Source organism: Trametes versicolor (genome assembly GCF_000271585.1).
Source record: "Trametes versicolor FP-101664 SS1 unplaced genomic scaffold TRAVEscaffold_3, whole genome shotgun sequence".
NCBI lineage: Eukaryota > Fungi > Basidiomycota > Agaricomycetes > Polyporales > Polyporaceae > Trametes > Trametes versicolor.
The window spans coordinates 2,149,928-2,175,927 of NW_007360323.1; the positions used below are offsets into that span (position 1 = coordinate 2,149,928).

At 58.4% G+C, this 26,000-nt stretch overlaps 12 protein-coding genes across 12 annotated transcripts; 9 read left to right on the forward strand and 3 right to left on the reverse strand.

The window, feature by feature from the left end:
• Window positions 1-3,085: 3,085 nt before the first annotated feature.
• On the forward strand, window positions 3,086-3,883 carry TRAVEDRAFT_70113 (uncharacterized protein; the record flags this gene model as incomplete). The annotated part of the gene is made up of 4 exons (XM_008037483.1): window positions 3,086-3,128; window positions 3,194-3,242; window positions 3,300-3,703; window positions 3,758-3,883. Coding segments are annotated over exons 3-4 (429 nt in total), but the record flags the coding sequence as incomplete, so codon positions are not given.
• Window positions 3,884-4,577: 694 nt separating this feature from the next.
• Window positions 4,578-6,146, forward strand: TRAVEDRAFT_70114 (uncharacterized protein; the record flags this gene model as incomplete). The annotated part of the gene is made up of 8 exons (XM_008037484.1): window positions 4,578-4,734; window positions 4,789-4,864; window positions 4,922-5,072; window positions 5,132-5,176; window positions 5,235-5,295; window positions 5,361-5,409; window positions 5,463-5,899; window positions 5,952-6,146. The coding sequence occupies exons 1-8, from the start codon at window positions 4,627-4,629 to the stop codon at window positions 6,144-6,146; spliced, it is 1,122 nt and encodes a 373-aa protein (XP_008035675.1). The 5' UTR covers window positions 4,578-4,626.
• A 229-nt stretch (window positions 6,147-6,375) lies between these two features.
• Window positions 6,376-7,192, reverse strand: TRAVEDRAFT_163447 (DUF788-domain-containing protein). Its single transcript, XM_008037485.1, has 4 exons — window positions 7,160-7,192; window positions 6,800-7,087; window positions 6,689-6,747; window positions 6,376-6,629 (listed from the first exon to the last, which is right to left on the reverse strand). Exons 1-4 carry the CDS (start codon window positions 7,185-7,187, stop codon window positions 6,444-6,446), a joined length of 561 nt encoding a protein of 186 aa, XP_008035676.1. The 5' UTR covers window positions 7,188-7,192; the 3' UTR covers window positions 6,376-6,443.
• Window positions 7,193-7,355: 163 nt separating this feature from the next.
• TRAVEDRAFT_70116 (uncharacterized protein) lies at window positions 7,356-9,895 on the forward strand (the record flags this gene model as incomplete). Its single annotated transcript, XM_008037486.1, has 10 exons — window positions 7,356-7,490; window positions 7,542-7,661; window positions 7,717-7,783; window positions 7,836-7,917; window positions 7,969-8,062; window positions 8,106-8,300; window positions 8,354-8,480; window positions 8,534-8,883; window positions 8,941-9,427; window positions 9,708-9,895. The coding sequence occupies 10 exons, from the start codon at window positions 7,356-7,358 to the stop codon at window positions 9,893-9,895; spliced, it is 1,845 nt and encodes a 614-aa protein (XP_008035677.1).
• Window positions 9,896-10,152: 257 nt separating this feature from the next.
• TRAVEDRAFT_35317 (uncharacterized protein) lies at window positions 10,153-11,165 on the reverse strand (the record flags this gene model as incomplete). Its single annotated transcript, XM_008036734.1, has 4 exons — window positions 10,153-10,344; window positions 10,402-10,571; window positions 10,632-10,787; window positions 10,844-11,165. The coding sequence occupies 4 exons, from the start codon at window positions 11,163-11,165 to the stop codon at window positions 10,153-10,155; spliced, it is 840 nt and encodes a 279-aa protein (XP_008034925.1).
• Window positions 11,166-11,359: 194 nt separating this feature from the next.
• TRAVEDRAFT_27320 (riboflavin kinase) lies at window positions 11,360-12,199 on the forward strand. The gene is made up of 4 exons (XM_008036645.1): window positions 11,360-11,550; window positions 11,603-11,790; window positions 11,844-11,946; window positions 12,004-12,199. Exons 1-4 carry the CDS (start codon window positions 11,382-11,384, stop codon window positions 12,126-12,128), a joined length of 585 nt encoding a protein of 194 aa, XP_008034836.1. The 5' UTR covers window positions 11,360-11,381; the 3' UTR covers window positions 12,129-12,199.
• A 254-nt stretch (window positions 12,200-12,453) lies between these two features.
• TRAVEDRAFT_27322 (cwf21-domain-containing protein) lies at window positions 12,454-14,002 on the forward strand. Its single transcript, XM_008036646.1, has 3 exons — window positions 12,454-12,515; window positions 12,566-12,757; window positions 12,815-14,002. Exons 1-3 carry the CDS (start codon window positions 12,478-12,480, stop codon window positions 13,887-13,889), a joined length of 1,305 nt encoding a protein of 434 aa, XP_008034837.1. The 5' UTR covers window positions 12,454-12,477; the 3' UTR covers window positions 13,890-14,002.
• Window positions 14,003-14,216: 214 nt separating this feature from the next.
• On the forward strand, window positions 14,217-16,259 carry TRAVEDRAFT_144048 (acetylornithine and succinylornithine aminotransferase). Its single transcript, XM_008037487.1, has 5 exons — window positions 14,217-14,351; window positions 14,416-14,691; window positions 14,919-15,503; window positions 15,621-15,774; window positions 15,841-16,259. Exons 1-5 carry the CDS (start codon window positions 14,268-14,270, stop codon window positions 16,221-16,223), a joined length of 1,482 nt encoding a protein of 493 aa, XP_008035678.1. The 5' UTR covers window positions 14,217-14,267; the 3' UTR covers window positions 16,224-16,259.
• A 192-nt stretch (window positions 16,260-16,451) lies between these two features.
• On the forward strand, window positions 16,452-19,665 carry TRAVEDRAFT_27324 (5-aminolevulinic acid synthase). Its single transcript, XM_008036647.1, has 6 exons — window positions 16,452-17,126; window positions 17,195-17,766; window positions 17,821-19,043; window positions 19,095-19,160; window positions 19,222-19,322; window positions 19,379-19,665. The coding sequence occupies exons 1-3, from the start codon at window positions 16,465-16,467 to the stop codon at window positions 18,603-18,605; spliced, it is 2,019 nt and encodes a 672-aa protein (XP_008034838.1). The 5' UTR covers window positions 16,452-16,464; the 3' UTR covers window positions 18,606-19,043; window positions 19,095-19,160; window positions 19,222-19,322; window positions 19,379-19,665.
• Window positions 19,666-20,238: 573 nt separating this feature from the next.
• TRAVEDRAFT_163462 (ARF/SAR) lies at window positions 20,239-21,405 on the forward strand. The gene is made up of 7 exons (XM_008037488.1): window positions 20,239-20,413; window positions 20,479-20,502; window positions 20,561-20,588; window positions 20,650-20,678; window positions 20,740-20,792; window positions 20,854-21,147; window positions 21,206-21,405. The coding sequence occupies exons 1-7, from the start codon at window positions 20,306-20,308 to the stop codon at window positions 21,231-21,233; spliced, it is 564 nt and encodes a 187-aa protein (XP_008035679.1). The 5' UTR covers window positions 20,239-20,305; the 3' UTR covers window positions 21,234-21,405.
• A 10-nt stretch (window positions 21,406-21,415) lies between these two features.
• On the reverse strand, window positions 21,416-23,074 carry TRAVEDRAFT_63440 (WD40 repeat-like protein; the record flags this gene model as incomplete). Its single annotated transcript, XM_008037489.1, has 5 exons — window positions 21,416-22,150; window positions 22,200-22,650; window positions 22,709-22,804; window positions 22,864-22,983; window positions 23,056-23,074. 5 exons carry the CDS (start codon window positions 23,072-23,074, stop codon window positions 21,505-21,507), a joined length of 1,332 nt encoding a protein of 443 aa, XP_008035680.1. The 3' UTR covers window positions 21,416-21,504.
• Window positions 23,075-23,594: 520 nt separating this feature from the next.
• On the forward strand, window positions 23,595-25,979 carry TRAVEDRAFT_70123 (uncharacterized protein; the record flags this gene model as incomplete). The annotated part of the gene is made up of 7 exons (XM_008037490.1): window positions 23,595-23,860; window positions 23,930-24,041; window positions 24,105-24,236; window positions 24,288-24,409; window positions 24,461-25,104; window positions 25,160-25,535; window positions 25,588-25,979. The coding sequence occupies 7 exons, from the start codon at window positions 23,595-23,597 to the stop codon at window positions 25,922-25,924; spliced, it is 1,989 nt and encodes a 662-aa protein (XP_008035681.1). The 3' UTR covers window positions 25,925-25,979.
• Window positions 25,980-26,000: the final 21 nt, after the last annotated feature.

The window sequence follows — 26,000 nt, forward strand, 5'->3', positions numbered from 1 at the left end:
TTCGCTAGGAGCAGCACATAGAGGTAGAACACTAGGGGACAAGATGACAGGCGGAATTGGTACAAGAACGTCGACACAGTGCAAGGAAGCCTCCGGAGTGGGGATGGGGACAAGAACGTCAGCAGTGATAGAATGTTCCACCTCGATCTCTTCCGGTGAAGTGAGGCCGGCTTGAGTGGCCGAAGGTGCGCATACAATGAAGGTCACGTCTTGTTGAGCAACGTCCTCCGCAGTCGGTTCAACTTTGTCGATAGGACTGGTAGAGTCGGCATGATTTGAGAGTTCGGGAAGCGGGGTAGACGAGGCAGGCGAGTCAGTGGATGTGTGAGCATCCCCGCCCGAGATTCCGGTATTTTCTTTAAAGGGGGCGGTTTCGATGACGGGAGCAAGCAAGGAGACAGAACCAGGGGGAGACGTAGGCAGAGGCGAATACTGAGCATCAGCATAGCAAGGCTCGTGAGTGTCAGTAGATACAGCCGGGTTATCGTCAGTCAGCAAAGGAGCTTCATCAGCGAGAGGGCATTCAGTTTCCAGAGTGTTTTCAGCAGGTTGAGTTCCATCGACAGGGCGTGGAGTGGATGTAGCCGGGCGCAGGGAAATCAAAGCGTAATCAGGTTCCTCGATAACAGTTGTGTCGAGAGCAGCCAGATAGAAAGTCGCCTCCAGACCATTTGTGCTTTGAGGGATGAGCATGTCGTGAGGTAGGTCAAAGGGCGTGATCAGGGCAGCACAATCCGGCGCATCCGCCAATGAGCCAACCACGTCGGTAGGTAAGGTTTCGGTCGGGTCGGGGCACAACGAGGAATCCGAGATCTCGACTAGACCGTCCACAGCTGTGGATGATATGGGAACGGCGGTTCCTGTCGCGATCGACGGCTCTTCATCTGCAGGGTCGCTGTGGAGGATAGTTGGAGTCGGCTGAGCAACGCTTGCAGACTGAGCATGGCACGGGACAGTGACATCAGGGAGGTTAGAGGATACGATGGACATGGCGACGTCTTCCACTACAGCCGTTTCGATGGGTGCCGGGATTTCTGAGCTAGACGCCATGAAAACAGTCGGATGTACGATGCCGGGACAGACTAAGCCAGTCGGCTCCTTCGGCTCCTCCGTAGAGCTCAGACTTTCGGACATCGTTGAGGGTACAGGCGGAGTGTGAGATGGACGGTGGTATATGGGAGACCGTGCTGGAGGGGGAGGGGGTAGCTGAGAGAGCCTGGGTTCCACTGGGGGACTGGATGATTTGGCCATCCGCCACAGAGCGATATCACGCTTCAGCTGCGACGTCTCTGAGGTAGACTGTATATATGCGCCGAGCATCTATTAGTCAGGCTCCGGATCTTCCATTTTTGAAAATTGGAACGGACCAGGGTGTTCACTGCCGAGCGAGGGGTGTAATGGGCCGAGCGCTTCAGAAGGAAAAGACCGTCAGACGTATCGCCTTGCGTAAGGGTCTACGGTCAATTCATAGTCAGCACGATGTATGCAGCATATATGCGCCCCATGATGCTACCTCAGGAGCACGACCCTGCAACGTCTTGATAGAGATATCAGACGTCGAGGGACCTGAGCGCTCTACGTCCGCCGTGCTGTCCATGCGTCCTGTGTGCTACATATGGCGTGTGAATGATGGCACGAGTATGAGGACGGGTAGATGTCATTTACAGCACCAGTATATTGATGCATGTGCGACTCTAGAGGCCGTGTGATAGGAATATGTCTTTTGTGATCCTCAAGACCCTGCTACATATAGGTCTAGTAGGACGTGGGGGCAGGTGGTGCAAAATCTCGACGCACCACAAGAAACATTTCGACAGCCTTTTCATCGGATTCCGCAGCATTTGTGGTAGAAGCAGAGTGCATATATGGGGTCCCGTCAATCACCATGGCGGTCGCATCCGCCATCTGGCGGTCGGAGGCGTGGACAGGCACTTCAGCGGCTACTTCAGCGCGGTGGGGTGGAAAGCTGGAGGGAAGCTGGCCAATGCAATATTAGCTAACCACGATAATCATGCAAACGTTCTGCTCGCCCACCATGATGCGCGTTTTCGATGTGAGGTCAGGTCGCGACAGAGAGGAAGGAAAGCAAGCCGGAGACGCGTTGTTGACGCGTTGTTTGTACACACCAAATAGGGTTCTGCTTACGCAAGCAACGTCCCTGCCGGGGAAGGGCGCCGGCCAAATAAGGTTTACGTAGTTGACAGATGGACACCCTGCGGTGAGGTCGCCTGTCATTCCAGTTCTCCGCCCTCTACGGCCCTCCTGGCAGCTGAATAGATTGTCAGCTTGTTGTGCATGGCGCCATCAGCGGCCTCAGGGCAGGCTGACAAACTCAGATGGCAGATGTGCATAACATGCGGGCGTAAGGCGTTGTGAATTCGGGAGCACGCCTCTTGACACCCCTCCACCGGTGTCCTCAATCCACCAAGGCGGTCTGAGTCTCCGAGTCGGCCACCATGATCACTCCAGCTGTGGCCTCGTTGGCCTTACATCTCCTGGCGTGGATACCTATAATAAATGGTCAAGGAACGAATGCTACGTGCATACCGGGCGCGTTTGACTGGGTAATGTTCTCGTTTGCATTGCATCTTCATCGCAAGTGTCTCATTTAAGTGTCCTACAGATGTCCAATTCCTTAGGTCAAAGTCCGTGCCTATTATCTTCATACCTCCTAACACCATGTTATCACGATATGGCTTGTGAGTTGCAACGTAGACTCGGACCAACATGCGATCAAGTATCTCATTGATTACTGCCTAGCATACTGGGTCTTCCCTTTGGGTCCTGCGCAGCATTACCAGACTGTGCTCGACAACGCTTTCTCCGATACACCCTGTGTTTGCAACACAGTGTACTACTCGACCATCTCTGCTTGTGCTACCTGCCAAGGGCAAGAGCTATTTATCCCTGAGTCCGTCGATTGCTCACTCGAAACCCAGCATTGCTTAACAAATAAACCTCCACAGATGGTCTACCTTCTCCTTTAACTGTACTGCACCGACCATCTCGGGGTGTGTAGATCTCGCACAATGCATACACCATACATGACTGACCTCCCCGGGCGTAAGGTATTCCGAGAATATACCACCAAACACTGCGGTACCCGCGTGGGCGTATCTGGACGTCAGGGTCAGTACGCTCCCGTCACTTAAGTACATTTATGAACTCAAAAGCTTTTCGTTCGCCCTCACAGGGGCTCGACACATTCGATCCGACATCGGCACAGGATGTAGCACAGGAAGGTAAGAAGGTAACTGGCTCACCTTGAGAAAGCTTGCTGAATTCAATGGCTACTGTAGACTTGCCCGAGTCGACGGCGCTGTCCTCAGCAGGACCCACATCCTCTCTGGTGGGACGTCCCTCAACGTCAGGGTCTGCGTCGGCGACCGGATCACCTAATGGCAACAACGGGGCAAACAATGACGCTTCTTCCAAAAAGTCCACCGACATCGCATCGATCGTCGGAGGCGCCGTTGGAGGCGTGGTCGGCCTCATCGCCATCAATCTCGCCATATTCTTCTGGCTGCGACACAGACGCAATGCCACGCGCGACGCGCCGACGGGTCCCGTCGATCTCACCACCGGCGAGGACAAGCAGTACTCGGACAAACCCACTGGCCTTCAAATTCACGACCACGGCGTCCCTGCTATGGAATACAAGCAACCCGTCTCTCCGCTTGCTTCTGCGAGCCACAAGGTTTACGTGAGTAGTCGTCACTGTGAGAGCTGGAGAAACGGGCTAATGCGTGATTTATAGGATCCCGATGACCCGAGCACTTTCCCTGACAACTTTGTCGCACCGTATCCCGCGGCGAGTCCTCTCCAGCCTCCCTCCGCTGGCACAGTTAGCACTGCTGCATACAAGGGTGTCCCGGAGCTCTGATATAGAGATTTCTGAGATCCTACCTCGCTACCAAGGTTTACTATCGTTCCAGGTGCTCACGCTCGCAGGTTCTATACGGATGAGTTGTTAGTTTGTTTGTACACTATGCAGTGCTTGCCATAATATCCATGCAGATGACTGGACCCTGAACAGGATATACAGCTCTACAGATTGCGTCGAGAAACTCGTAGGTTTGCAGATTCACCGCCTTGATTGCGAGGGTCGGGGCTCGGGGCCGTCAAGAAGGGCGATAGGCTCGAATCCCGCGATCTGGGAGTTTGCGTTCTGCATAAAAGCCTCTGCATAGTACCAGCTCAGCATGGGTTGCGTATCAGTAAAGCAAAGTCAAGAGGAGGAACGCGGTAATAGCTTGCAGCAGCCTGTAGCAGACGCCGAGAGGCGCATCGCTGATTGGTGGGATCTGCTTACATGAGCGTCGATCTTTACGGACTCGGAAGGACGCCAGCCGGAAAAGGGTTGAGTAGATTGACAGATTGACAGAACGCCACTCCGCCTCCCTTGTACTCGTGTTAATTGTCGGTTTACGCGAGTCTAACCTGCCAGAGCCAAATGAAAGGTATTGCGCACACCTGCATCATGCCTGGTCGCTCGGCGAGAACGGCTCTTGGCAAGGGGCCTCCGTATCTCGCCACGCCCCGCCGCGGTGCTCAGGCTTGCCTCTGCACCCCCACTTGTGCTCGACCCTCAGGTCTACGAAGGCAGTCTGTGCTTCGAAGTCTGCCATGATGATCGCCCTGTCGCTTTTCTCTGTGGTCGCCTCGTTCATAGCGCTGCCGACGAGGGTCTCTGGTCAAGGAACGAGCGCAGTTTGCCTGCAGAGTTATGAATGGGTAATACCGTTCTATACCACACACAGAGCGACGTCATATCTGACCGTAGTATAGATGGACAATTCCTTGGGTCAAAGTCCATGTCTGGTCTCATCATACCTCCTCTCCCAGTGCCCCGAGGCCGGTGAAGGTGAGCTACGAGTCAAAACTCACAGGCCATTGTCTCCGCTGATACGTTCTCGCCCAGTATCATGGGTGTTCCCTCTGAGCGCGGGGTACCATTACCAGACCCCGGAGAACAGTTCGACTAGCGCGACACCCTGCAGGTGTAGCACGGTGTTTTACTCGACCATCTCTGCCTGCGCTACCTGCCAGGGTGAAGGGATCAATGTCCCTTTGTGAGTCATTGGTTCGACCATCCCGTTCATCCCTAAGCTCACGAATGTCTTATGAATAGCTGGTCGACGTATGCCACAAACTGTGCGACGGTATACATCCAAGAGTAAGCACTCCTTCAATATCCTACACGGTAACCAGAGCTCATCTATGGTGGCACAAAGGTTTCCCGAGCCCATACCGGACGGAACCGCAATCCCCGCCTGGGCGTATGTGGACGTCAGGGTCTGTATCCTGTCCCTAAAGCGCCAGCGTTCGTCGCTTACATCTTCATGTCCCCGCGTTCACAGACCAACAACGACTTCAGTTCTATTGCCGCTCAGTCTGTAGCAAACGAAGGTAAGGCAACTTACCGCTCGCACGGAGTAACCTCTCTGATTTGACCGCTCTAGACTTGCCAGAGTCAACGGCGGTGTCGGGGTCCACTGCGACTTCTACTGGGTCCCGGACCGCACTATCCACGGGCTCCGCGTCGACGACCGGGGCATCGCAATCCACTGGCACCAGCGGCAGCAATAGCGACGCCGGCAACGGCTCCAGCTCCAGCTCCAAGAAGTCTACCAACATCGCGCCGATCGTGGGCGGCGTCGTGGGAGGCGTCGTGGCCGTGATAGCCATCCTCATACTGTTCTTCTGGCTGCGCCGTCGGCGCAACTCTGCGCGCTATGCGCCGACAAGTCCACTCGATCTCACGGCTGGCGAGTACTCGCCGGGGTACACCGACAAGTCGCAGCCCATTGTGTACAGCGAAGTTCCCTCTGCGAGTCCCCTCACCACCACCGAGTACAGCCACCCGATCCCTCCACCCATCCCTAGCCCCAAGGTCTATGTGAGTGGCTGCCGCGACGCTCGTGCGATCGCTCTGCTGATGTGAAGTCCAGGATCCCGATGACCCGAGCACTTTCCCTGAGAGCTCCGACGCCCAGGCCCCATCCTCTCACGACTCCGCGGCGTATGCCAGCCCAGTGCATGCGCATCTGGCAACTGTGCCGTATACCTATACTCCGCCCAGTCCCTACCAGCCCGCCGCCGGCCAAAACAGCACCGCGGCGTACAAAGGTGTCCCAGAGTTATGAGAGGGGATGTGGTGGTCTTCGGGCCGACTCCGAGCGTAAACCTGGGGTTGCGTGGTTCGGTCCGATGTGTTATATACCCTCTCCGAAGTATTGCGTACCCTGTGGCGTACATTGGCTTACAACTCCCATCGATGTCTTGGATATCTGTAACACGCACTATTTATCAATGTAACACGTTTTCGGCGGGCAGTGGACTCCCTCACTGACAGGCACACGAGCTGACGAGGAAGGCGGCGGTATGCAAGTTAATCGCGTACATTTCGAGAGTAGATAGGATACAAAGGTAAAGGTCCCTGGTTACCGCGACTGCATGCGGACACGAGGATCGCCCCGCTCGGAGCGTTTTCGTAGCTTTTCTTGTCGTTTGCTCGTCGGCTCCTTTGCCTCGCTCTCCGCCTCCTCTGCGGCCGGGGCAGCGGAGCGGCCAAAGAACATCGGGGAGATGACTGAGGTCCATAGCTTGAATATCGCATAGAGTGGAATCTAGCAGCAATGCACATGTGTTGAAGAAAGGACGAGGCAGAACGACGGAGCACACTCACGATGAGATACAGCCACCAGACCCATTGCCCGAATGCCCCGCTGCCGACCTGACACGCCCCTTGTCCCACAGCGTCAGCGCACACCCAACCTACTCAAGAAGACGCACTCACAGGTAACGTAGATGACATCGAAGCACCACTCGATGATCCCGGGCCGGCTGAGGTCCTCGCCAGCGGATATGAGCGTGCCCGTCGTCGGGTCGCGCCGCGGGGAGCCGATGCGCTCGAGGTAGCGCGCGAGGAAGACAGAGGGCCCGAGCGAGAAGACGTAGATCCAGAACGAGAACTGCGTCGGCGAGAGCGTGCCACGGCGGAAGAGCAGGCGGAGGAGGATCGAGAGCGCGCCCGAGACGAGCAGCCCGAGCCGGAGGTTCTTTATGCACTCCGCATTTTGTTGCGCTGAGGGGAGTGCGCCACGTTAGCCGTCAGCGCGACCGTGAAGTTAGGAGCGCAGCGGGCGCGGGGGCGTACCTGTGCGTTTGGCCGAGGCGTTCGCCATGGCGGATGTGGTGGAGAAGTGACTTCGAGGCAGCCGCGCGTGCTTGCACACGAACTTTTGGGCGTCTACCGCCTCCGATCCATGCTCTCACCGACGTCGATCACACGAACTCCTCCGTGGGCTCCATCACCATAGCAGTCGCCCACGCCCCCGCACAAGTGCCGCAGAATGCTAGCGAGTACGTCTAGAAATGCGAAGGAGCTGGTCCAGCCAGCTGTTCAGGCGAACAAGGAGCACCAGTACGCGCTCAAAGTTTACACCGAGCGTCTAGAGACAGAGCTAGAGCATCTGGACAAGTTGCTGGTAAGTACATGACTGCCAACAGCGCTTGCGAGCACGCTGATCAATAGATAGGCTTCTGCGGAAGTCTCAGACGTGGATGAGGATGAAACTGCCAACGCCGGAGGGAACGTGCTCGTACCCGGTGCGGCGAGGCCACGGAGTATCATACCTTTGAATGACTTGGTCGCAGAAGTGCGTTGTTTGTCCGCTATAAGTGTTCAAACATCACATCCTGACTGTATTCAAGTCCTCCCCATTTTATAGCGATGTACTGAGAAGACAGCGCTATGAAGACCTTACGGTAGTGCATCCCAGTATGTGATACCCGACGTCACGTCGCCTTCGTAGTACTAACCAGTTTTACAGTGAAGGCGCAGGAGCTGGAAGCACTAGCAGACGCTGTACGCTCCGAGAACTACCGAGTCTATGCGCTGCAAGCCCAGGCTCAGTCAGTGTCTTACCATTTGCTGATGATCTAGCCACTCACGTCGTCTTATAGAGGCCTCCAATTTTATGCCGGGCTCGCGGAACCACCCCCAGGATTCATAAACACAAACAAGCATGGCATCGACTGGGACCGTGTCGCACAGAAGGTAGGCGCCCCCCAAAATGTATAAGCTGACGCCTTACTAACAGCCTCTCGAGGTCTCCTCCGCCGGCCCCTCCGTCCAAAGGACCGCTAAAGAATGTGAGATTCGCTGGTTGGGCGACCGCCACCCACAATTCAATGATGCTCAGTGGACGCAGGCAGAGGTCGCCAAGGTCAGAGAACTGGTCGACGGCGCGCACGAAGGGGAGGTCGACTGGTCTGAAATCGCCGAAAAGCTTGGGGTACAATTTTTTGTTGCGTTAGACTATGGGTATATGCTGACCGTATGAGATAGACGGGACGTACACCAGTAGATTGCATGCGCCATGCGATCCCTCGGAGGACGCATTCGTGGACACCGGACGCAGACAAGCGGCTTTTGGAAGCCGTCAATATCTACGGGACTGATGGTTGGGCTCTCGGTGGGTGGACTCGTAGTCCCTGCATTACCATGTTGCTCACAACGATGTTCAAGTCGCACGATGGGTCTCAGAAGACGCGACCGCCTCTCAATGCCAGAACCGCTACCTGCGCACTCTTGATCCGACCCTCAGGAGGGGTCCATGGACGCCGGATGAAGACGAGCGAGTAAAGCAGGCCGTCGCCGTGTGCGGGCACGTCTGGGTCGACGTAGCCACCTACGTGGAGGGCCGCAACAACGAGCAATGCCGTGACAGGTATCAGGAGTATCTGAACCCAGCTGTAGCCAAGGGCAAGTGGACAGAGGAGCAAGATGCTGCGCTGTTGAAGGCGGTCGAGCAGGTAGGCATGGGCAAGTGGAAGGAGGTCAGCCAGGTGCTCAATGCTGGGCGTACGGATAACATGGTGAGGCATATTCCCTCTCGATGCGGGCTATGTGTCATTTATCTCCGCCTCTCTTAGTGTCGGATGCGATATGGTGTGCTCACGAGGCCCAAAAGGCCGAGCAAGAATACGTCGCCAGGTCCCTCGGACGGCCTAGCCACTGCAGAGGTGCCATCCAAGGGTACATCTAAGGCCTCATCGCGCGCTCGCACGAAGCAGCCGTCCGGCCCGTCGACGCCTGCAAACGAGTCGACGCCTGCGTACGAGGGCCAACCGCAGTTCCTCATTCTCCATCCCGAGTCCTACGTGGCCCCTTCTTCGGGCGGCACTCCTGTTCCGAGCGCAAACCCCAAACCTAGGCCACGGCCGCGAAAGAAGAAACCCCCTGCGACCGCGGATACTGCTGAAGCAGTGCCCCCTGAGCAGCAAGCGGGACCTTCGACGTTTGAGTCCGCTCCCGACAATACCTCTAGCGCGGATATCCCTGCTCCTCCATCGGAGGATGCGACGGTGGTTGCCCAGAAAAGGTCCAGGGCAATGGCTGGCAGTCCGGGCCCGCAGCCCAGTAAGCGAAGACGTGTCGCAAAATCACCATTGGAGGCTACAAACTCTGACGGTCTGGCTGGGGATGCCACACCTACTACGGAGGCTACGGACTCTGCACCGCAAGGACAGACGGCTACAGTGACAGCTGCTCAGGGCGAGGGCACTCCAGAAGTGGTTCAACTGCCCACTTCGTCTCAACAGGAACCCGTCCCCTCTGCACCCGTGCCTGAGCCAGCCCGTCCAGAAGAGCAGAGCTCGGACACAGACGAAGACGCCCTCATCGAACCGACACCGACAAGCCGAGGAAGAGGTCGCGGTAGAGGAAGGGGGCGGGGAACCAGAAGTCGCGGTCGGGCACGAGGGCGTGGCCGTGGTCGCGGCCGTGGAGGCGGTGCGCGGGGGGAGTCTTCGGTGGGACCAAACGAACAAGAAGGGGCGGCAGAGGGTTCGGACCCAAACAGCGCGATGGATGCCACGGGTCCGTTGAGGGAGTCGCAGCCTGAAGGCAGTTCATCGGCAGTATCGCTCACCCCAGCTCGTTCGGGCAAGACGGCAGTTGCCTCTCCTGCACCGCTTCCAACGAGGCGACAGCCTGCGAGGGCGGCGAACAAGTCTGCGAGGCCCTAGATCGATTCAGTAATAGGGGTCCATGATAGCAAACAGCAACTTGTACAAACACATCATGTTACACGACAACGAAATACCGTGAAATACAAACAAACAGGCGATGCTAGTATGCATCGACTATGACAGCTTCCAACGCTTCCGAGGGTGCGTCGTAGCCTCCCAGTTCACGGTAGCACCCAGCAGTTCCGCGTCTTCCTGGGTGTTGTCCTCAGTAGCTAGAAGCAGATTTTTCAGGGAGTCTTGTACGAGCGCCGCGTTCTTAAGCTTCTTCTCTAGTGAAGGCAGTGCAGCCTTCTTCGGGGGAGAAATCTGAGGCGCCTTCATGAGCACTCTTGACTTTGATCGAGAGGTCCCCGCGGCACTTACCGGTGTGCGAAGATACGTATGCTTTGGAGGGAGAGGTGGCACGTAGTGCGGAAGGGGGCGCAATGTCATGGGAATAGCAGGCGGGGCGTTCTCATCATCAGAACTGAGCAGCTCGGGGGACGGTGAACGCGACGGTGGTGGAAGTAAAAGCAAAGGTTCCTTCGAAGGATCTATTGCATGGGGTCACCGTTAGCAATATCAGATATCTGCAGCAACATAACGAAACATACCCTTCTTATGCTTGCGAGATTTCTTGCTGAAATGGAGCATTGCACTGGATTCCATGCCGTAGTCATTAGCCGCGGCGAAGACGTCTGTCGCTATTGGGTTCGCTCGGTGTGCGAGGTTCGCATAGTCGTGCGCGCGTTCATATAATTCCTGCACGACTGGCGACGCGGGTTTAACATACGGGCAGCAATTGGCCACAGCGCGAACAGCTCACATTCCGCCACTTCGCGCTCAAGCCTTCTTAACGCGCCGGCCTCCGCGGACTCAAAACCGGCATCCCGGAGCTCCGAAGAGACAAGACGTTCCATTACGTGCGATGCGAGCTGCGGTGTTACGCCGGGCAGTTCAGGCGCGGAGTGTGGCCCGACCTGGGGTTGTGCAGACGTGCCCCCCACGGCACCGTCGAACGCGTAGCCGCCACCAGGGCGAGGCTGGTATCCTGGGTAGTATCCGGGGGCGGAGTATCCATAAGCGGCGGGGGCGGGGTATGACTGGTAAGCCTGATTCTGGGTGTGGGCAGGGTAGTGGTGGGCCATGGTGGCGGAGAGCAAGTCGCGCGCGGGCGCCTGTCTGTCTCGCAGTCTCGCGAGGGTTCCGGTAATCTCGGCAGCGACGTCTGCTGAGGCAGCGGGATGCTCACACTAGTCATCTTCCCTGCACCCGTCTTTTATTTATCGTCGCGATACCCAGCCAATCTGTAGCCATCCCCCGCCCCCGTATCCCCCGTTAACTTATACCGCCTGCGCCGAACCATGGGCCTCGAAGACAGAGCAGCCGCGCCCGTGCGCACGGAGTCCTTCCGCGAGACTCGCCCGCAGATCGTCGGCCCCGAAGTCCCTCAGAAGCCATTCCCCATTCACCTCTCGGGTGTAGTCCAACGAGGTTTTGGCCGCGGAGGCAAAGATCTTGGTTGCCCCACGGGTGAGTTTGTCTCTGTGCTGCTAGCTATGTCCGGTTGCTGAACCAGTAGCAGCCAATCTGCCGGACGAGTCGATCGCCCCGATGAGCTCCGTTACGGATACGGGTGTATACTACGGTTATGCCCAAGTATCAAGAGAGAAGGATGGGAAAGTCATACTCTCCGAAGAAGACGGAAAAGTGCTCCCCATGGTCATGAGCCTGGGCTGGAACCCGTTCTACAAGAACGAGAGAATGACTGCGGTGAGTCAACACGTTACATGATCTTCAGGGGCATAATCTTATAACGGTTGCAGGAGATCCACATCATGCACGACTTCAAGACAGATTTCTACGGACACGACATGAAAGCGATCGTGCTCGGGTACATTCGCCCTGAACTAGATTACACTACACGAGGTCAGTATATCGTGATGTGCACTTGCTCGCCCTGTTGACTAATAGCTTCTTTCACAGAGGGCTTGATCGACGACATAGAAATGGACAAGCGAGTGGCATTGAACTCTTTGGCGCGGCGAGCTTATGAGGACTACCAGTGGGATCCATTCCTCGACTTGGCCACTGCTCATCCTAGACTTTGAGATGGACGGCTATGTATCACATATTATAATGTACGGATTCCGACTTGGATTAGAAGGCAATTAGATGTACCATCTTGACTATGTAGGATGTGCATGAAATCCTGTGTGATTTTTACGTGCTCTGCTGCCTCGCACACGAAGCTCGAAGGCTTGGACTGCTGAAGAAGACGTCGGCGGGCATGATGACGTCCGGCGGGAGGAGGCGGGAGGACCAGCGGAGAAGGGGGCCCGGGCGCTCCGGAGCTCGAGCGCTCGAAGGACGGGCCTTGCCGAAACTCACCAACGCGTCTGCCGACGAGCGCTCGAGTGGTGTCGAACGCCTTGACCAGTTCCTCCAACTCGCTGCAGCATGTATAACGGAATCGGACTCACCACTCCTCGTGGAAGGTCAGCAAGCCTTCATAATCTGACATATACACCATACTAACAGCCTGCAGTGGAACGAATGGCTATGTAGTACGAAACTTGTCGGCCATCCGCTCGCACCAAAGCGTGCATGACCGCGCTGGCGCATGGGACGTGGCGCCGCCCAAGCACAGGGAACCCGACGCGGAGATTCTGGAGCACGAGCGGAAGCGCAAGGTGGAAGTGAAATGCCTGGAACTGCAGCTCCAGTTGGAGGACGAAGGGTACGTTCATGTTGGCTGAGCGTCCATTGTCCCGTTGATTGACCACTATGTTACTAGGGTGGACGAAGACAAGATCGAGGAGCAAGTCAGCGAACTTCGAACGAAGCTTCTTGCTGAAGCGGCCTCCTTCACCCAAAATGCGAAGGCCTTGAAGCCCTCGGACACCCACGGCATTGCAGCCGCTAAAAAGGAAGAGCTTAGCAAGATGGCCCGGGCGTTTGGCACCCGCAGCGACTACCACGAAGGAGACGCGTTCGACAGGGAGAAGCAGGAGGAACAGCGCGTGCGTCGGACTGCGGAGAGGGAGGAGCGAGACCGACAGCGGGACGAGGAACGTGCGAAGATGCTGGCGCAAAAGGAGAAGTGGGAAGCAGAACGCAAGGAGAGAGACCGCCTGCGGAGGCGAGAGGAAGACAGGCGGCGCAAAGAGAGGGAAGAAGGCGCGAAACGCACGGAGAGAATGCCACCCCCTCCGCTACCCCCTTCCCGCGACCGGGACCGTGGTCGGGACTACGACGATCGCCGCAGCAGGAGCAGGAGCCCCGTGCGGCGTCGCGACTACTCGCCTGTAGCTCGGGATGACCAGAGGAGGCGGCCTCGTTCGCCATCGCCTCGCCGCCGGCCTATCTCTCGCTCGCCTTCGCCACTTCGTCGCCGTCCTATTTCACGTTCGCCCTCTCCACCTCGCCGCCGACCCGCTTCCCGGTCACCTTCATCTCCTCCGGCTCGCGTCAGGCGCCGCTTCGAGTCGCGTTCTCCTGTGCGCTCTCCTCCCCCTCGTTACCGGCGTTCTGGTTCTGTCGAGCCACCGTCGAGAGGTGAGCGGGGTGTAAAGGTTTCCCCCTCCCCGCATCCCCCTCGCGCCCGGGACATCGGCCGCAGGGACGACCGTTCCAGGTCTCCTCCGCCACGCTATGGAAGGGATCGCCCGTCGCCACGCCGTCGCTCGCCTACGAAGTCGAGGTCCCCGTCGCGGTCGAGGTCACCGGTGAGCCGCGGCAGGTCGGCTACGCGTTCCGTCTCGCCCCCTCCCGCTGGGGAACGAGGCCCCCGTCGTCGTGCTCAGTCGTCGTCCAGTGATTCTTCGATGTCTGTTAGCTCTGGATCGAGCCGCAGCCGGAGCAGGGGTTAGGTGGCTTATGTAGCCGTGTTTGAATCTTGCCCTTGGCTCCTTCCGTACTATGCGTGTACGATATGCTCTAGGTTGTACCCGAGCTTGATATGTATTCGCCTCATGCTTTGTCCGACGACCTGAAAGCGACAGGGGGATTGATAGATCGTGGCCATACATATATTGACCAATGGCTATATTGGATCTTATCTGATAAGAATTTGCACTCGGGCGTTTTCGCCTGGCGCGTTATTTTAGCGCCCGCTATAAGCAATTCTGTGGATGTGCAGCCATGACTCGCCGACCACCGCGGACCGCACACCGTGCTCTGCTCTTCCACCTCACAGGCTACCCAACAGACTACCTCCCACGAACCGGCGGAGCTAGGTAGCAGAAAAAATGCGCGCGGCCACTCGTCAAGCACAGCGAACGCTCGTTCGGCCCACCAAACATGGTCTTGGGGTGCGATGCATGGGAACTGAGGTGAGGCATCCTCTATACAGGCGTGTGCTAGCTCTGACGTTGTACACGGATTCTGCGTCTGCAGGCCTCATCTCGGAGCGGCCTGTCATTGCCCAGTGCGCCGAGCAAGCGCTACACCGCGGTCACGCACCCAGAAGACCCGTCCTCGATCACCCCGGCCGTCAAGGAGCTGCTCGACCGCTCGCATGCGTACATCCTGCCCGTCTACGCCCGGCCGCCCATTGTCATGGCCAAGGGCAAGGGCGCATACCTCTGGGACGTGCAAGGCCGCAAGTACCTCGACTTCAGCGCGGGTATTGCAGTGAATGCACTCGGGCATGGGGACGAAGGTGTCGCAGAGGTGCGTCGGATTGATCTTATTGCACACGTCTCCCCGTCCCAGGAACAGGTGTGGGAAGCAACGACACATCCTGTCGGGCGTGCTGTGCCGAGCATGCTGATGCCACCACGCCTGCTCCCGGGATCTGGTCGCACACAGTCATGACACAGTGTGCATCGCTGCACTCGTTGCGTTCGAATCGGCGGCCGGCGATTGGTGCTGACCGAATTTGCTTCAATTATGTATAGGTCATGCGAACGACCGCGTCAACGCTGCTGCATACGAGCAACGTCTACCACCATGAGTACGCGGGGAAGCTCGCCGAGCTGCTCATCCAGCTGACCCAGGCCGAGGGTGGGCTCGGGTGGGCGCCCGGCAGCACACACCCGGTGACGAATGGCACGAGCGGCGCGAAGGTGTTCTTCTCCAACTCGGGCACGGAGGCAAACGAGGGCGCGCTCAAGGTCGCGCGCAAGGTCGGCAAGGAGCGCTGGGCGAAGGCTACCGGAAAAGCGTGGGACGATCCGGCGTGCGACAAGGTCGAGATCGTGTGCTTCGAGCGTGGCTTCCACGGGCGATCCATGGGCGCGCTCAGCGTCACCTCGAACCCGAAGTACCAGAAGCCGTTCACGCCCTTGATCCCGGGCGTGCGGGTCGGGCAGCTGAACGACACCGCGGCGCTGGAGGGCTTGGTGGGAGAGAAGACGTGCGCAGTTATCGTCGAGCCTATCCAGGGCGAGGGCGGCATCAATGTCGCCGAGGTGGACTGGTTGCGCGCGCTCCGGAAACGATGCGACGAGGTCGGCGCGGTGTTGATTTATGATGAAATCCAGGTGAGTTAGGTTCCCGAACCGGCTTCATTTCAGTCGGTGGCAAAGGGGACGCTGCCACCGCTGCCGCCGTAATGTTGCTTGGGAGCGCTAGAGCTGACTGAAACGCGATGTGTACAGTGCGGTCTATATCGGACGGGTAGCCTTTGGGCCCATTCAACCGTCCCAGCAGACGCGCATCCGGACATTGTGACCACTGCTAAGCCGCTTGCCAATGGGTACCCAATCGGAGCTGTGCTGCTGCGAGACAACATTGCGGAAGTAATGACCGCCGGTGAGTAAATTCTCAGCGGACTGCATAGCATGCTGCGATGCTAATACACGACGGTGGGATTCACAGGCACACACGGTACCACTTTCGGAGGGTCGCCCCTTGCCTGTGCGCTGGGCCACCATGTTATGTCGCGTCTGTCGGACAGGGCGTTCGTGGCGAACGTCAAGGAGACGAGCGACTACCTGGAGGCGCGGCTGGCGCTGCTCACGAAGTGGTTCCCGAACATTCTGGAGGAGAAGGTGCGGGGAAGGGGGCTCATCCGCGGACTTGGGTTCAAGGACAGCAGCCACCCTGGGCGGGTGGTGGAGCTTGCGCGGGAGCGAGGAGTGCTATTGCTGACGGCGGGAGCGGACGCGGTGCGATTGGTGCCAAGCCTGAACATCGGTGTGGGGGAGGTTGGGGAGGCCATGGAGGTGGTAGAGAGCTGCTTGAGTGTGTTGAGCGAGTAGATGTCAGTCGTGTACGGTCATGAGAAGCATTCCCGGGCCCGCGCGTAGCCGGAGTCGGACGAGGACGAAAGCGGTGAGAGTCGGTGAGAGCGCCTCGAGAGACCAATCATGCGCTGGCGATTATCCGGGCCAGAGCGGAGGCCTGCGCGGGGCCATGCCCATAAGAGGCAGCCATCTCCTCCTCTTTTCTGACTTCACCTCTTCCCCCTATCCCCTCCCCCTCACCCTCCGCTTGCTCGCCATGGACAAGCTAGCCAACCTCGCAAAGTTCAAGGCCACCTGCCCCTACCTCGGCCGCACCAAGACCTCCACCCTGCGCACGCTCTGCACCTCGGCCTCGCCCCGCTTCCCGGCGGTCTCTAAGCTCACCGAGAAGGCAACGAAATGCCCCGTCATGGGTCCCGCCCTCCACGTCCGCTCGACCCAGATGGTCGCCGGATACGCGAGCCTCGCGGGCTCTGCTGAGTTCGCTAAGATCCCGGAGCACCAGGGCATCAACAACCCCTCGCCTGCCGACGCGCAGAAGTGCCCCCACGCTTCCAAGGCCCTCGCCGCCGCTCGCATGGCGGAGGACCTCGTTCACGCAAAGAAGGCTAAGGCTGCGAAGGCCGCTGCCGCCGCTAAGCCCGCGGCTGCTGCTCCCGCCAGCTGCCCCTTCGCCTCCACCTCCGAGGCCAAGCCGAAGGCCGCTACCCCTGGCGGTTTCGACTACGAGCGTTTCTACGCCGACGAGCTGGAGAAGAAGCACCAGGATGCGTCTTACCGCTACTTCAACAACATCAACCGCCTCGCACACAAGTTCCCCATCGCTCACACGGGGAACGTGAAGGACGAGGTGGAGGTATGGTGTGCCAACGACTACCTCGGGATGGGCAACAATCCCGTGGTTCTCGAGACGATGCAGTGCGTAATTTTGGCCTTCTGTCCGTTCTAAACTTAGTTATTGACGCGAAACTTCTTTCGATCCGCAGTCGCACCCTGGATTCCTACGGCCACGGTGCGGGTGGTACCCGGAACATCGCCGGAAACACCGGAATGCATCTTGCTCTCGAGGAGGAACTCGCCACTCTACACCGCAAGCCCGCTGCCCTCGTCTTCTCGTCCTGCTACGTCGCCAACGATGCCACGTTGGCCACTTTGGGCACCAAACTCCCGGGCTGCGTGTATTTTTCCGACACCATGAACCACGCGTCCATGATTCAGGGCATGCGTCACTCGACCGCTAAGCGCGTTCTCTTCAAGCACAACGACTTGCAGGACTTGGAGATGAAGCTCGCTCAGTACCCCAAAGAGACCCCTAAGATCATCGCTTTCGAGAGCGTCTACTCTATGTGCGGCAGCGTTGGCCCCATTAAGGAGATCTGCGACTTGGCGGAGCAGTACGGCGCGTTGACCTTCCTCGACGAGGTCCACGCCGTCGGCTTGTACGGACCCCGCGGTGCGGGTGTCGCGGAGCACCTCGATTACGAGGCCCACAAGGCGGCGGGCCAAAGTGGCGAGCCCATCCCGCGCTCCATCATGGACCGCGTTGACATCATCTCTGGTAAGTGCCTCTGCGGTACGCTCATACTGCGCATATTCTGATCATGTACTGTAGGCACACTTGGCAAGGCTTACGGCGCTGTTGGCGGCTACATCGCTGGCTCGAACGACTTCGTCGACATGATCAGGTCCTACGCTTCCGGCTTCATCTTCACGACCTCGCTCCCCCCGGCGAACATGGCCGGTGCTCGCGCGAGCATTGCGTACCAGAAGGAGTTCAATGGCGACCGTCAACTGAAGCAGATCAACGTCCGTGACCTCAAGTCCCGCTTCGTTGCGATGGACATCCCTGTCATCCCCGGCCCCTCGCACATCGTCCCCGTCCTTGTTGGCGACCCCACGCTCACGCGTCTCGCGTCAGACAAGCTCCTTGCGGAGCACAACGTCTACGTCCAGGCCATCAACTACCCGACCGTCGCCCGCGGCGAGGAGCGTCTCCGGTTCACCGTCACCCCCGGCCACAACGTCGAGCAGATCGCCCGCCTTTCGCGCGCCGTTGACCAGACGTTCACCGAACTTGGCATCAAACGCACCTCGGACTGGCGCAAGCTCGGCGGCCACGCCGGCGTCGGCGTCGCGGACGCGAAGCCCGTTGAGCCCATCTGGTCGGACGAGCAGCTCGGTCTGACGGACGGCACCGCGCCTGCAGTTCTGCACCCCGGCCAGAAGCGCTTCGTCGACCCCCGCGCGGTACGCATCACCCGCGAGAAGTTCAACGACCTCCTGGGCCCGTACACCGAGCCGCTCGCGAAGGTCGACGCTCTGAACGCGGACCTCACGCTCGCGCCCGCGCCGTTGACGGCTGCGTCTGTTACGGCGGAGGTCTCGGCCAGTGCTTAGGAGGTGATGTATCGTCGCATGTTGTTGGAGGTTGCACTGGTACTCGCTGTCATTACTATCGCTTCGTACACGTTCATAGCTGTCGTCCCCTGTCCATCGCATGTTTTGGAGAGTAGTTGTAGTGTGGAGGAGAATGGAGATGAAAAGAGAAGATGTGTCTACATGCACTGTGTGATCTCGAGAGCGAATCCGTGAACTCCACTAAGATCATCATGTATTCGACGTGAGGAGGGCTAGTAAATCTGTCGCACGCTTGCGCTTGGTGTCGTTCGTGGTGTTATTTTGGGTGACCGGGACTTCGAACTTCACTGTCCGTTTTGTAGGGGAGTCCTTGACAGATTCGGACTCGATGGGGACAGCTTTGCTCTCCTCCGGTGCTGCAGGTTCTGCGATAGGTTGGGGGGCTTCAATAGCTTCCCGGCACGATTTAACGAGGGCCTAGATATAGCCGTCAGTACATATAACAACAGTATGATTGGAGGAAAGTACCTCTCGCGCGCCGCCTTGGACACCCTGCAGGTACTTGGACGCGAGTGGCAGGTAGGTTTCTGGGATCTGTGCGAGTGTGACTAGACTTCAATGACCATGTGTTGCGTGCACCCGCGGTAGCACATACCGCTTCTTCCGACCACATATTGCGGATGATCCAGTTTTGCCGAGCCTTGTTAAATTTCCACTTGTCGGGCTCCTCGAATTGGGTGAACGCGTAGTCCAACGCTACCATCGCACAGTGATTAGCTATGCAATGTTCATAACAATAGATTAATACGCACCTTTCTGCGCCTGCTCGCTCAAGGCCTCGTCCACGGTAGGATCTGGGAAACCCGAGGCCGAGCGACGTTTGCGTTTCTTCTGCGGCTTGCTGCTGGATGCCGCGTCTCCGACATCCACCTCGTCGCGTTGGATGTTTTTCACTCTCTTCTTGTCCCTCTTTTCTCTTTTGGGAGGCCGTGGCTCGGATTGCACAGCGGGATCGACGTCACTGTCCTCTGCCACCGCCTTTCCTCCGCCAACAACCTCTTCGCTCGCCTCCTCTGCCTTCCTCTTCTTCCCTTTTGCCTTCTTGCTTGACTTTGGTTCGGTTACAGGTGACTGCTCTACGTCCTCAACCACCGCTGTCTCGACCTTCTCGCGTTTCTTTTTCTTCTCGGGCTTCTCTGCATCGCCTTCCGCGAGCTGAACCTCGGCTTCGGCGTGCTTGCGCTTCTTGCTTTTCTTCTCCTTCTTGGGCGCGGGGATGTCCTCCGCTCCGCTGACGGCAGCGCGGTTATCTGCGGTCTCCTGCGCGTCGTCTGCTGCAGGGTTGTCCGTCCGTGCCTTCTTGGACTTTCTTGGCTTCTCTGCGCGCGCTACAGCGGCGTCGCCGGCAGGTTCAGCGCCCTCCAAGGTCTTCGTTTTCTTGTGCTTTCGCGCGGACTTTTCGGGAGCGTCGGCAGCCATAGCGAGTACGAGCGATGTGGACGAGATGTGCAGCCACCGACGCGCCCGCGCGCGAAAAGCTGCAGGGGCGCGCTACACCGCCACGTGGGCGAGGTACGCGCGCCCCGGCGCGGTGGCAATCCCGCTGCAAGCGCCGGATGTGTAAAGTGGCTCGCGTCCGCTCACAGGCTGACGGGAACCTCTCTCTCCGTCCGCCGTCCGCCTACACACCCGGTTGCGCTCTCCCTGTGCGCTTTCTCTCGCTCGCTCGGTCACTCGGCATGGGCCTCACCATCTCTTCGCTGTTCACGTCGCTCTCCTCGCTGGTGCGCTGGAGCAAGGACCAGGATGTCCGGATATTGATGCTCGGCTTGGACGCCGCGGGCAAGGTGTGTCAGACCTGCAGGGAATGCAACTTTCCACATGGCTGACGACGCCCTACGCGGCCCCGCAGACTACGATACTGTACCGTCTACAGGTGGGTCGCACGTGGTAGACTGTGCACGCGCGTTCGCTGAACGAAGCCGTGACGTTAGATTGGAGAAGTCGTACCAACTATCCCTAGTGCGCATGACTTGTCTCGCCGCTGACTTCGGCGTGTGAAGCTGACACGCCGCCCGCGCAGCCATTGGGTTCAACGTAGAAACTGTGCAGGTATGTCTTTGAACTGTGCTCTTCTCCCTGGAAGGCCCTGGCGCTGACGCACGCGACACAGTATAAGAACATCAAGTTCCAAGTGTGGGACCTTGGTGGCCAGTCAAGTATCCGGTGCGTACTATCCCTCCTCCCTCCACACGCACGCCCGCTAATCGCAAGCGTTGCTACGCAGGCCGTACTGGCGTTGTTACTTCCCCAATACGTCGGCAATCATCTACGTCATCGACGCGTCCGACGTGGACCGACTCGACACGTCGCGCTCGGAGCTGCTCACGATGCTCTCAGAAGAGGAGCTCGCGGGTGTCCCGCTCCTCGTGTTCTGCAACAAGCAAGACGTTACTGGGGCGCTCCCGCCGGAGACGGTCAGCGAGAAGCTCGGGCTGGCCGGCGGCGAGAAGGAGCGGCAGTGGAGCGTGCGCGGGAGCTGTGCGACGAAGGGCGAGGGCTTGGAGGACGGATTGGACTGGTTAGTCCCCGCTCTAGTGGTTGTCGGTCCGAGCTATAAGCTAACACGAATGCATCAGGTTGGTCAATGCAATACAGAAAAAGTAGATAGCCTCTCCGACTCGGACCGGATGCTTTCTGTTTGTCGTTGGCCTTTACTGGGCTCTTTTGGGCGCCTCGCTGCACGGACACGACGCTACCGTACTTACATACCCGCTGTACACCATAATTATTGCGCATCTTCCTCGCTGTCGATATCCACAGATGCCCGCCTGCGTATGCCTTTCTTTGGGGTTATAAGTGCCAGCAAAGGCTTCCAATCCAGACAGACTATGCTACAGATGGTGACTATATATACACTCGAAAGCTTCCAAGACATCTAGGCGTTCGTGGACCACGCCCACTCCCATGCCATTTCGCGCGGGTCATCCCTACACCGCCGCGACACGTCGATGTCCGGCCTCCATGTTCGCACCGTCCCGTCGTCCGCACAAGTGGCGAGCATCCCGTCCGCCCAGTCGACCGCACCCACCTCGCCCGTCTGTCCGCGCAACTCAACCCCTGACCCATATCCCGAATGCCCGTGCCCGCCTGCACGCCCGGCCGCGGAGATGTCGTACAGGTACGCCCGGCCCTCTGCGGCGCCGCCTGTGGCGAGCCAGCGCCCACAAGGCGAGGTGGCCATTCGGACGTAGAACGAGTTCGTCTTCATCCGCTCGTCCGAATACGCGTGCGGGTCGTCCAGGATCCCGAGTGCAGATGTGCTGTCCATGTGCCCGGAGAGCGGCGCGAGCGAGGGGAGCGTGTAGGTGTGTACGCGCGAGTCGATGCCAAGTGCAAAGACAAGCGCGGTGGTGGGGCCAGTTCCGAGTGCGAGCGTGGTGATACCGCGGCCGCGGCGTGCGCCTGCGTACGTTGTGGGGTCTGTCGATGAGAAGAGTGGCTTGGGGAGTTGCTTGGCCGTCTTCTTGGCCTTTGGACGGGCGTTGCTCGATGGTAGACGGACGTCCCATAGGTGTAGAATTCTACGCAGGTGTTAGTACGCGGCAGGTGCTCCTACAATTCACAACGTACCCTTCCGACGCACAACTGCTGATGACACCGTATGGGTGCGTGTCCGTATACAGCAGATGAGTGATGCTTTGCAGAGGCACACCCGGGACGAGCTTGCCTCTAGGGGCCTTCGGCTTGGCCATCTTCCCTTGCAGATTGTGCGCCTTCGCAATAGAGAGCACAGGCATGACCTCCCCAGAGTCTCCGCGCTCGCCTACCCTCAGATCCCAGAGACAGATTCCACCGTCGCGGCTCCCAGAACATAGCACGTCGCCGTCATGGGTCGGGTCCCATGCGACGGACTTGACAGTGCCTTCGTGCCCGCGGAGGACATGCAGGAGGCGGCCATCCACAAGGGTCGAGATACGGATGCTATGATCCCCCGACGCCGTGGCGATGAGTGTGTCGGAAGGAGACCACTTCACGTCGAAGATGCCGTTCTCATGGGGTTGCACAGTAACACGCTGTGGCTCTGCGTGTACGCGAGAGGTATGTGAGGGTGCCAGTTGCAACAGGTGAATATGACGTACCGACATCCCAATCGTCGCGTTTGGACGTGTTCAAAATGTCCACGGTCCCTTGCTCAGTCGCAATCGCTAGGTGAGGGACTCCGCCGTGCTTCGCCGCTATAGATGCATTCGCATGAACACGCTTGAATCGATCGCATCATGCCGTTGAAGCTCACCATTTGAGTAGGAGCACGCGTATGGGATATTGACCGACAGGTTTTCGTGGATCGAATGACACTTGAACACGTCTGACTTGTTGGACGACACAAACGTCTGCAAGATGGACCGCGTGGGCACTGCAATCTCGATGATCAGTAATAAGTTCGCAATGAAAGGTTGACACTCACAGTCTACTCTTCGCGACGCACTGGAAGGACCGGCTTGCATGGCTCGATTCCTTATACCATAGACAGAATATCGCGCTGCACTCCCTCTAGGCCCACAAACATCGCCCTCCCCCTCGCTATCACTGTCTGAGTAGACATCGGCACCAGCGTTTTCCTTTCCCTTTAGCGGCCACTCTAGCTTGACGCGTTTCCTCTCGGGGCCCTTGAGGTCAAGCTGATTAACGCGTTTGCGTTCCGAAGGCGGGGTTGGTAGACCGATAGGAAGAGTACGCGGGTCTGAAGAGAGAACATTTGTGCTGTCGATGAGGCTAGGATCCAGAGCAGGGGACGCCATAGCGTCAGTCATGGCGTAGACCGTAGAGCGAGAGCAGTACACGCGCGCTCGGCGACTCCGAGCCACACATCTCAGGTACCCACGTGATCGTTCCGCTACACGCGAGTGGCGGCGCCTCATTGTTCCAGCGATCCCGCCGAACGACCGTGTCCCAACGGAAACCTCCAGGGAAAACACAGTATTTGCTCGCCGTTGTGCCTTGCACATCGACCACCATCTCGCCAACATGCCTCTCAGACCATCCACCATCTACACCATGGAAGACTATCATGATCACCAGGCCGCCCAATTCAAGAAATGGGCAGACCTGATCAAGGACGACCCACGCCGAGTCTGCCGTGCATTGGCCCTGTATACACCGCGGGGTGAAACTCTCGAGGGCGACTCGCACGACGACGTCCCGATCCTCTTCCAGCAGCTTAAGGAGGCTTCAAATGAGTCGACGAGCAAGTCCTGGAAGGGCCTTGTCGACGCTGGAGTGATTACAGCGCTGTGGGTCCATGTCCGCTGCGCATCAAGGGATCCCTGACTTGTGCGGAGGGATGCTGACGTGCAGCCCAGATGCAAGTGCGCGATCAACACACAAGCCACCCTTACACTGGCATACGCGACCGTGAATGATGAGGGCGTCGCCGAAATCTCGCAGGAGTGCATGGATTTGGCGCAAGAAAATGTGCGGTACTGCACTGTCCCGTAACCCTGCACTCCCCGGTTTGCTGAACGTGTTTATTGGTAGGCTCCTGCTCCCTATAGCCCTGCGTTGGAAGTGCTCTGTAACGCCGCCATGTCCTGTGCCCGCCCCGCGACCTCGACAGAGCAGAAAATGGTCGCGGAGATGAAGCAATATTGGTCTTCCATTATGCAGCGGGTGCGACCCTCATTTACCCATTGCGCGCACATATGCTCATCAGTTCCCTAGCTCTGGTCCGAGCCGTCTAGGACACTGGATCACAGCGGCAACGCGAAAGCCCGAGAGAGGGAACGTGTCGCCCCTGCGCAGATCGTCCACCGTCTTTCCTCCCTCGACCCGACATTCCTTGAGTATGCCGATATATTCTCTCATGTTGAATGTGCACTCATGCCAAAGTGTAGCATCATCTTGAAGCCGTCCGATCTGACTCTTGCCGTATGCTTCCGCTACTGGCTGTACTCCACCTCCGAGTGGGACGACATCATCAACTGCACCCTCATCACGCCGCTCTTGGACGGAGTCGGCCCAGACCACTGGAATCGCTACTTCGCGGAGCACCCGCGGCCTGACATGCACGCGCTTTTGCCCCGCATACTCCTTGGCGCGTCCCGCGGCACAGGCAAGAAGAAACGCACCCCCAATCAATCCGCAGAGTTCATCGTCGACGTATTCGCGAAGCACTTCCGGCAGCTCGGCCCCAGGGAGCTACTCGAGGAGATCATATTCTTCAACGGGCTGCTCAATGCTACCGAGAAAGAGTTCCTGCCCTTCTGGCGAGCCCTGTACCGGTCGGAGCCCTTTTGGACCGCGATGGCTCAGAACGTCACCCGATATGCGCCGCTGGGGCCGAATGCGCCTAAAACTGGGCATATTCCTGAGGGGTTGACGATGGTATCGCTCAAAGTGTACTTCAACGTACTGCACGGTGACAGTAGGGATGCGCTTAACTACATCGACGAGTTGTTGTGTAGCTGGTTCGCGGGCGGCCTCTTCGACGCGCTGGAGTCGGCGATCACCACCATCGTCCGAAGCATCCGAGGACCGAGTGAGTCGTGTATATGTGCACCTTGATCATTGCTGACTCAGGAGTCCCTCCTCAGTGTTCCTCTCCGTATTGATCCAGTTTCTGGATAACAACCTGCACAACTTCAACCCGAAGACGCGAGAAAAGCTGCGCGCAGAGCTCCCCCGCCCGCGCCTCATGATCATGCTCATCATGCTCTCCACGAAGGGCAGCCAGAACGTGGACGACCTGCTCGCGTCAGTCGCGGCGGACGAGAGCGTCGCGGTCCCACGGCAGGACCCGCGGCATCCGCAGTGGGCGGTCGACGCGTGGCGGCTGCTGTTGCGGCTCACGAACACGCTGCGGCCGTTCCGGGGGACGTGTACGCGGCGCGGATGCGACGAGCCTGCGTACAAGGGCGGATGCGGGAAGTGCAAGCTCTCGGCGTATTGCGGGCAGGAGTGCATAAGACTGTGAGTGTAATTGGTGTGAACTCGGCATGACGACTGACGGGGTGGTATGCAGCGACAAAGACCACAAGTTCATCTGCCGGTGGGTGCCGACGCTGATCATCGTGGAAATGCTACAGAAGCGGGACCCGGAGGAGGTTGCGAAACTGCTCGGGGACGGGGTCGCGCCGCCGCCGCCCGCAGACCTGCCGTCGCGGGAAGAGCTGCTGAGGCGGGTACGGGAGGAGGGGTCTATGACCGAGGAGGAGATTCAGATGGTGCTGAGCTTGCGAGACGTAAAGGACGAGGCTCAGGCTGCGAAGGCGGACGATCCACCGCCGGGCGAAGCAACGCTGCAGAAGAAGATGCAAGAGATGCTACTGGAGGACTCTAGTAGTAGTAGCAGTGCTTGAAAGCAGTACTGATACTCCGTCTTGCGCCTATCTTGTATATCTCTAATGTACGAACAATGTAAGAATTTCTTGAACG